The 9,416-nt window shown below is 57.4% G+C and overlaps 1 protein-coding gene across 1 annotated transcript; it reads left to right on the forward strand.

Annotated features, from left to right (window-relative positions):
- The first annotated feature begins 1,305 nt into the window (after nucleotides 1–1,305).
- GLYCTK (glycerate kinase) lies at nucleotides 1,306–5,876 on the forward strand. Its single transcript, XM_010149943.1, has 4 exons — nucleotides 1,306–1,592; nucleotides 1,912–2,063; nucleotides 3,831–4,006; nucleotides 4,971–5,876. The coding sequence occupies exons 1-4, from the start codon at nucleotides 1,306–1,308 to the stop codon at nucleotides 5,874–5,876; spliced, it is 1,521 nt and encodes a 506-aa protein (XP_010148245.1).
- Nucleotides 5,877–9,416: the final 3,540 nt, after the last annotated feature.

Here is a 9,416-nt window from a genome sequence, read left to right on the forward strand (position 1 = left end):
AGGTGCTCGTGTGGAGGTTTTCACAGAGCCTTTGGGTCCTGGCAGCAGAATAAGGCAGATTCAGACTTAGAGGAGCTGTTGGAAAGCTTGCCTGGCTTAATGATTAACTTTGCAATGCTACGGGAGTGTTAGGAGAGAGACCTCTGGACTCTGAGCTCTCCCAGAAGGAGCCAGCCGCTGGCCTTGCACCAAAACACATCCATTCACTAGCAAGGATTAACTCTCTCAGGTAGTTTGAATGGCTCTGCGATGAGTTTGTGGCCTGGGCACCCTGCCTTAATTGCCTGCGCCATAATTGCTGCAGGAGAGCTGCAGATTACAGGGATCTTTGATCCTGAGAAACAGTGGACTTGCTGCCAGTTAACAGAGGGAAGGAGAAATGCTGGGAGGGAGTAGGTGCGTGCATGCTGGCAGGGGCTGTGTTCCTCTGTCAGGACAAGTGCCTGCCCTTGAGCAGCTGAGATCCTTTGGTCCATGCTCATCTCTGTTGCCTATGATGCCAATACTAGCTCAGATGGGCTTTCACAGACACGGCTGGCAACTTTGCCTGGATCTGAAGTCCTGTTTGGGCTCTAAATGTGATTTTAATGGATAATGAGAGGAATGCAAAATAAAGGCGAAGGAAGCCTTGTGTTAATTTGCTGTTTGGTGGGGAAAGCTCATTACTGGTCTCTCTGTGGCCACCAGCAGCAAGGGATCAGGCAGCCGGCAAGCCTGTTGTTTCTCCGAAGCCGGGGCGTGATGCTGCAGGGACACGTGGGGCAATGCGCAGCCAGAGACCGAGATCAGCATTTGGCTGGCATGAGGAAGGGAGTTAATGTAGTGAAAAGCTGTTCCACCCAGACACCCTGCTCTCTCCAGGACAGAGAAGCAGCTTCCACGGTTTGGAAAGGCATCAAACGCTGAGCAAATAGAAATGGTGGCTTGCCAGTGGCAAATCCACAGGGATGGAGAAGCTGGCTGGCAGGGCTCACCTTCCCTGCGGGAGGTGATGGGATTGATGGGAAACCACAGGCTGACAGGTAGTTTGAATGTGACATTGTCCTCCCCTCCCTCCTGCCTGGGCAGAGGGTGGAAAATGCTGCTGATATGGCACCTTCACTTAGAGGAAACGGGAACTAGAGGTCCAAGTTTTGACCTCGCTACGCTCCCTGTGACAGCCCTGTCTCTTCTGCTAGCGTTCACTTTCCCTTGCAGGTTGGAGGGTGCCGGCTGCCCCAGCTCTCGAGGCTTTGCCAGCGTGGGCAGAGCGTGCACAAACCCACCCCCCCGAGCAGACTGACTCGCCCGGCCGCCCTGCACAGCATGTCCCTCCGCGAGCATGCGCTGTCCCTCTTCCGCAGCGCGGTGGGCACCGTCCAGCCAGCTTCGATGCTGAAGAGGGCTGTGACGCTCCAGGGAGACGGGTGCCCTCAGCTGCTGGTGAAGGGCCGGGCCTTTCCAGTGAAGAGGAACCTGTACCTGGTGGGGTTTGGCAAAGCTGTGCTGGGGATGGCCGCGGCAGCAGAAGAGATCCTGGGAGACCACCTCGTTCGGGGGATCATCAGTGTGCCGCTAGGCATCCAGGAGAGCCTGCAGCGAGCCGGAATGCAGTAAGGGGGGCTGTGTCTGGACAGTTTTGGGGGGTAGGCTGACATATTTAGCCTCTATGGGATGTTGCTCTGAACCCCTTCAGTCCTTTCCAGCTGCCCTCGCTCTGGTGCCCACCCCATCCACCACACCGCCCTGGTCTCCAACCTCCATTGTGTCCCGGTGGCAGCAGTGACACAGCCCATCTCTTGCGCTGGATGCGCTGCCTCCCCAAGCCCTGGGGATGAGACACCCAGCAGTGGCCACCCCCCTGTCATGGTCACTCACCGTGGCAGTGGCAGTCAGGTGTCAGTGGTGTGATTGCTTCTCTTATCTCACCAGTGAGATGCTCCTGAAGCCACACAGCAAAATCCAGGTCATCGAGGGTGCCAAGAACAACCTCCCAGACCCAGAGGCTCTGCAGGGAGCACTTGCCATCCAGAAGCTGGCTGAGGGCCTGACTGCGGACGACCTGCTCCTCGTGCTCATCTCAGGTAGCGTCGGGATCGCAGGGAACGGGCTTAGCTGGGGGCCCTCAGCAGGGGACCGCTGTGCTGTGCTGGCCTTTCAGCACTGGCACTTGCATCTCTGCTGTTTCCTCTCTCCCTTCTCCCAGCCTTTCTCCAGGGATGCAGCAGGGGAGGGCACAGGGCTGCAGGCTGCTGCCTCCCAGCACTGGGGAGAGGCTGGGCTGAGCTGAGCTGCGCTGGCCGGGTCTCGCGGTTGTGCCACTACTGTGAGATGGCACCTCCGGGCCCAGCCCGCCAGCTGCTCTCACTCCTTGGCGAGGAGATGCTTTCTTCCTGCCCTCTCCTTACGTTTGGGGATGCAGACTTGGAGAAACAAGCACTTGCTTGCTCCATATACCTGCAGGGGTGTGGGTCTGAAAGCTGAGATTTGGGACTGACCCTCCCCAGGGCTCTGCTGCTTCCTAGCCAGTGGAAAGGAGGCTCCCAGGTTCCAGCAGCGAGCTGCAGACTTGGACACCCCAGGCCCTGCCTGCTGAGCCCCCGGGCTGTCCCCAGACCCAGGGCTGTCCAGGGAAGGTGGATATTGTGCAGAGGGATGCAGTGATGTCACCCCAACCTGAGCTCGGCTGGGGGGGTGGATGTCACAGGGCAAAAGCACACAGGGGCTTGGAGCAGCTGCGTAACCCCTTGGTCTCCTCTGTGCATGCTGGAGCCTGATCTGGCACAGAGTAGAGCCATCAGGCAAACACCCCAGTGACTGGAATCTAGCTGCGCTTGCTGGGGATTCCCCTGGGCTTCCTCCTGTCCTTTGGCTATGGGAATCTCCAAGAGACTCCACAGCCCTTCAGGGAGCCTGTGCAGGATCTCCCTGTGGCTGTGACTCCCTATGCATATGCACTCCCACACAGCAGCCGGTTCCCAACTGCTCCTGCCTCTCAGCTAGATCCCTGGCTATGGACGGAAACACAGGCATTTGCATTTGTTTTTCTTGCTCATCATGTTTTATTGATGCCGATTTGTCTCAAACCTCTGCGCAGGCTTCGCCTTTTGACAGGAGCTTTCAGCTGTGCTTCTCTACACTCTGCTCAGATCTTGCTTGCTACTCTCTATTTTCCATCCATTCCACTTTTCCATTAGAACCTTTTTTCCTTTGCTGTCCTTTCTCATTTCCAGTGTCTGCTTGTGTGACAGGATTCCCATCGATGAGGCTATTGCCCTGGCCTCTGGATGTGCTTTGTCCTTTGCTCTCCCCCTTCCCTCCCAGGCCTAGACGAGTGCAGTTCAGCAGTTTCCCATCTTGCTGCAGCCATAGCTGGTGTTTTCACACACTGTCCTGAATAAACGGAGCCAGCAAAGCAGGCTCCATCTGCCCCCGTGTCTCCATCTGCTCGGCCCTGACTGCTGTGTGAGTCGTGGAGCCCGTGCTCCCTGCTCGCCCACCCAGGTAGCCCTTGAAAACCAGTGTGGTGACACACCGGCAGCCTGATGCAGTGGGGTAGTAACTGCTGGCTCTGTCACCCCCGCAACACGCGGTGCCCTGGTCCGGGGAGGTTTACGCTGCCGGCGTGTAGCGTAGCTGACTGCAGACACTGCAGGGCAGCAGTGAGTAAAACCCTTTGGTGAAGACAGCTGAATTCCCCGGAGATGGTAGCGTAGTTCCCAACCGCCTCTGTCTTCCTGCGGCATACTGGTGAGGAAAGAGGAAAGGCTGGAGCGTTGAACAGCCTCGCTTTCCTCCCCTCCTCCTTTTCCTGCTGTCCTGATGCTCTTGCCATCTCCTCTGCATCCTAGGGGGTGGATCAGCCCTACTGCCTGCTCCCATCCCTCCCATCCTCCTCAAAGAGAAGGAGGAACTCACAAAGATGCTGGCTTCCCGAGGAGCTGCCATACAGGAGCTGAATATTGTCCGGAAGACTCTGTCCGTGCTGAAGGGTGGAGGGCTGGCCCGGCTTGCGTATCCCGCACAGGTGAGCGAGGGGAAGGCCCCGGTGGCTCAGAGATTGCCCATCTGCCCTCAAAACAGGGGGCAATCAACGGACCCAAGTGTGCTAGCAGGGTTCTTTCCCTCACTGAGTGAATAACCTTTGCACGCTGTTTTGGCTCAGATTTCACTGAGAACCCAAACTCTCCTGGAGACAGAGGTGGAGAAGGGGGAATTCAGGCCCTATAAGTGTCAGCCGTCCCATCACACCAATTAGCAGACCCCAGCTGGCACTTCTGACATGCTGGTGCTCCACCACAGCACTTGCGAGGCTGGGTCCGGCTCTTGGCTCCCCTGGGGACTGTTCTCGGGGTATGCCATCACTGAACCCACGCTAGGCTACCAGCCTGGCAAGCGCAGCGGCATGGGTTACATCTTCCAACGCAACGGTCCAGCATCAAAGGATGTTTTAGATCTGTAAGTTCAAGAAGGGCAAGGTGACTCTCACTGGACCTTGCAGCACCTTCTGGCACCCTAAGGTGGGCTACAGGAAAGCTGGGGGAGGACTTTTTACAAGGGCATGGAGTGACAGGACAAGGGGTAACGTGTTTAAACTGAAATGGGGCAGATTTAGATTAGATGGAAGAAATTTTTCATGGAGAGGGTGGGGAAGCACTGGGACAGGTTGCCCAGAGAAGCTGTGGATGCCCCATCCCTGGAAGTGTTCAAGGCCAGGCTGGATGAGGCTTGGAGCAACCTGGTCTAGTGGAAGGTGTCCCTGCCCATGGCAGGGAGGTTGGAACTAGATGATCTTTAAGGTCCCTTCCAACCCTAACCATTCTGTGAATCCATGACCTTAAAAGCAAAGTGGGCCAAGATCGGCTCCTGTTTCCATCTGCTCCGACACTGGGCTGGCACAAGCGTAACTCAGCGCAGCACTCACGCCAGGGCTGTTGTGTGATCACCTGTCCCTGCCTCCTGCAATAACCTGTGGGCGCTTCTCTCGGTAGGTGGTGAGCCTGATCCTTTCGGATGTGGTTGGTGACCCCCTGGACATCATAGCGAGCGGGCCCACTGCTGCCAGCTCCCACAGCACGCAAGACTGCCTTCAGATACTCACCAAGTACAACCTGCTGCGCAGCCTGCCCAAGTCAGTGGAAGCGGTTCTGTCCAGCTCTCCCACCAAGCCCACTGCCCCGGAAGACTACTCCCACGTTTACAACATCATCATCGGATCAAACGCGCTGGCTTTAGACGAGGCCAAACACCGAGCCGAGGGCCTGGGCTACGCGACGCTGATTCTGAGTGCGGCCATCTGCGGGGAGGTCGGCCGCATCGCCACGCTGTACTGCCAGCTGATCCAGCTGCTCTGCCTGGGCTTTGCTGACCTCGGAGAGGGGCCCCTGGGTGACGAGGTGAGAGGGAATCTCCTGCAGCTGGTGGCAGAGCTAAAGATCCCAGGCTTAAACCTCGCCGAGTTTCTACAGGCCCTGCGAGGGTTAGGGCCTGAAAGAGCAGTCTGCATCCTCGCCGGCGGAGAAACCACGGTCCAGCTTCGAGGAACCGGCAAAGGAGGGAGGAACCAGGAGCTGGCCCTGCGCGTGGGGCTGGGGCTGCACAGAGCACAGGCCAGGGAGACCGGCAGCCCCCTGGGCAGGTGCGAGATCGTCTTCCTCAGCGGGGGGACGGACGGGCAGGACGGGCCGACGGAGGCGGCGGGGGCCATCTGCAGCCCGAAGCTGGTGAGCGAGGCGCGGCAGGAGGGCCTCGATGTGGAAGCCTTTCTGGGCAACAATGACTCCTACACCTTCTTCAGCCGGTTCCAAGGTGGGTGTCACCTCCTGGTGACAGGCTTGACGGGCACCAACGTCATGGACATCCAGGTTGTTTTAGTTAGAGCCATGGCAAGATCGTGAGCTCTCATGATCCCCTCTGCAGATAGTCATGTGTGTTTAATTAGAACTGGGGTAAACGAAGGCATTAACACAGCACACAAACATAAACTACTTAAACTAGGGCTCGCTGTCGAGGCTGCTAATACCTGACAGAAAGAACCCACTAATTAAGCGCGAGCGGATGTCCACAGCAATAGCAAGCACTTGTGGTGGGGATCAGAGAATGTAAGAGCTCCCAGTACGGACACGGAAGCCGCATTTCATGCTTGTGCGGAGAGCCACCGCTCCTGCGGCTGCTTCAGCTGTCGTTAAAAGACGCGGGGAAAGTGAGGCCGCGGTCCGGCTGCCAGCGAGAGCCCTCACCGCACTGCCGCACCACCAGTGCCCCCAGCTCAGGAGCAGCTCGTCGGGGGCTTCTGCAGGTGACAGAAGTGCGTTGCGCTGACCGGAGGATGCAGGAGCCACGGCAGGGCCTGCCCAGGAGGAGTGTTTCGTCCCGGACCCGCGACACAAGCAATGCACAGTGACACGGTGGGTGCTGTACCTTTCCTCTGCAGCAGAAGGAAGGGGACAACTGAGGTGCAGCGGTGAGCCAGCTGAGCGGAGCTCTTCTCCAGCCTCCTTCCCTCAGCAGAGACCTCTTCCCGCTGATCCTTGTCTGGAGAGCTTCCATGCCAGCAGCGCGTACGCGATGAGCTTTCGGTGTTGTTTTCCAACTGCCTCGAAAACAGTCGCGCATCCACCCTGAGCCACTGACCTTTCTTCTGCGATGAGGCAGAAGTCGCTGTCGCTCTGATTAACTCCACTAATTCCGCAGAACAAGAGGCAAGGAAACCCTCACGCTCAGCTCTGCTGAGCCGATCAAAGGGAAAAGCTGCTGGAGCCGTGTGTGGACAGGGAGCCGCTCCCCAGCACGCACAAGGACGTGGCGGCTGTCGCAATTTCATCACCTGCTGCAGCGAAATATGGGGGAGAGCAGAGCTGAGCCGAGTTTCCCAGGATGCGGAGCCCATGGTGGGGCTGGATTTCAGAAGAGCTCTGCCTGCAGCAACAGGCATGGGAACGGTTTTGGCTGGATATTCAAAGGACTTTGGCTCAGCAGCCAGTATGACCCAGCACATCTGACTCCTTGTGAAGATCTGCCTGTTTGTTACAGAGCCTAAGTGGGAGCTCAGCTCCTGTGAAAATCCAGCCCTAATTTAATAGGACACGCTTGACTCAGACTCCTTCCAGACAGACCGACCTACTCCGTGAGGCTGATCTCATCTCGTGACATAAATACACCGTCCTGCCAACACCGCGAGTCGTGGTGTCTCACTGAACAGTTGTTCTGCACCCTGCTCCAAGCTGGATCGGAGGGTGGATTGTTGAGGAGGATGCAACACCTCCTGCTTTGGTTTTGCAGCCAATATCTAACAAGTAGGGATATCAGCGGGCCCACCACGGGGCCCGGTATCGATGCCAGGCTGGCAGCGGGACTGTCTGGTCTGCAGCCCAGGTGTAGTGTCGAAGCACAAGCCTGGGGATTTCAAAACCCTGCTCTTCCCCCAGGGATTTAAATATCCACGCATCCCGTTTGTCCTGACTCTGAAGGTCTCCTGTAACATGCCTGAACTTGCTCCTGCTGGCAAACAGCTTTGAGATCTGCTGGGAGAACCCAGCCAAGCGTTACAAAGCTCGCCGTGCCCCGTAACGTCAGGTGGCTGTTCCGCGGGAGAAACCGCTTTGTGCCGAGTGTTTTTCACGGGAGGTTGCCAACAGGTTTCAGAGCATTTGGCTTTTGCTGCGTGCCTGGCATGCCAGCGCCGCAGGGGTACTAACACGACCGGCGATTCAGCCAAAAAGTATGGGCTGCAGCCAGGATAACCGGCTAAATCTGGCTCCGGAGTGTTGGTAATGCTTCCTGTCCAATTCTGCTCCGGTGAAATCTAGAGTGACTCCGGTTTGGGGCTGGGGTGCCTGGCAGAGGGGTCACTGGCGTGTTCAGCAGTGGGTCCGGCTGCCAGCCTGGGCACGGCGTTACAGACCCACCACCTCCCTGCCCGCAGCCCTGCCCCATCGCGGAGCACCGTGCCGGTCCTTGGAGCTGCTGCTTGGCTGCGTCGCAGTCAGGTTCGGAAGACCTTGGGCTAGGGCTCACTGGCTTCTCCTGGGAAATGCCTGCACCACGCGTACCCGGAGCAGCGTCCTTGCTTTCCAAACAGGGGCCTTTCACTAATGAGTTTGTGCTGGGGAGGAGAGAAGGCCGATAAAAGGTTTGTTGAAAGGATGGAGCGGTTTGAAGTGCACTTCACATCCACATTTGCTTGGCCTCCACATAGGGTTTTTGTTCTTGTCCCTTTGCTCCTAACGAGGAGACAACAGGACAGGGGGAGGTTGGCCAAGGACACCCAAGTTACAGAAACACTTTTCCTTTTCCAGTGCTTCTACCTGGATAGAGCGAAGCTCCGTTTCTGACGGATTGCTTGGGCAGACCTTGTGCACCTTCTGCCTAGGGAGGAAAGGAGCTTTGGAGCACCCCTTAAAACCAGGCGTCGTTTTATCCCTCTGGGCGATGCTCAGCACAGAATCGGGCGCTACTGCTCCAGCCCAAAGCCAGCTCCCTCTGACCCGCGGTCCCTTTGGCAGCGGAAGACCCCACGCAGAGCCACCTACATTTGGGCTGCACTGGTCAGGTTTTGCGAGAATTTGTGGGATAACAGTTGCACCTAAGGACAGGATGCCTTCGCTTACCTGCCACATACCGATTTGCCTCCGGGCTGTCGGAGCCTGCCAGGAGCGACGACTTGGGAATTGGAGTGAGTCACCACAGCTAAGCTGGGCTTCGCCGCTTGCCCGTGCCGTCCTGGGTGGGGTATGAGCACCGCGTGAGCGTACCCTGGGCAAACGCAGAAGCCCAGGGCGGGATGGTGGTCACGCCGAGTGCGCAGGCCATCCTGGCTCCGGGCTGCTTGCGCCTAAGGAGACAAGTCACAGAAAGGGCAAGGACAAGAAGAGCTGCTTGGTTTGGCATCCCCAGTCCCTGCCCTTTTTATTGGGAAAACAAAACTGTACACGGGGAAGGAGACAGCCGGCAGCTCCCTGGCCACGTCCCTGTACATGGGCAGGGGATGCAGGCCCAGCCGCCGGGCAGAGAGCGGGCAAGCAGAGCCCGGGCACGGTCGGTGTCGACGTGCTCTCCTGAGTGGGCTGCTCGTAGCCAAACAGCGCTAATGGCCGGGAGAAGTAGCTGCGTTATTAACAGCGCGAGCTTTTGGCAGTAAATTAAAAATCTTGGCTGGCGCCCTTGGCTCTGCTCTTGCCTCTTAGGAGACATTAATATCACAGCTCCCCAGCATTCCCATTATCACTTCATTAAGGATCCAATAATGATAAACGTGGATGGTTTTATTTTGCACAGAGCCTGATTAATGGCTAATATTTCACTAGGTGTTAATGGGGCCCTTCCGTTACCGAGGGGTGGGAAGGGGCCGCCTTGTATCTCCTCACCAGCCGGGTAATTCTCACTGTTTTCGCTAATGTGACAGATTTAACGCAAACCTTGAAAGAGCGGCGGGGGCC

Source organism: Eurypyga helias, unplaced genomic scaffold (genome assembly GCF_000690775.1).
Source record: "Eurypyga helias isolate BGI_N326 unplaced genomic scaffold, ASM69077v1 scaffold32914, whole genome shotgun sequence".
Classification (NCBI taxonomy): Eukaryota; Metazoa; Chordata; class Aves; order Eurypygiformes; family Eurypygidae; genus Eurypyga; species Eurypyga helias.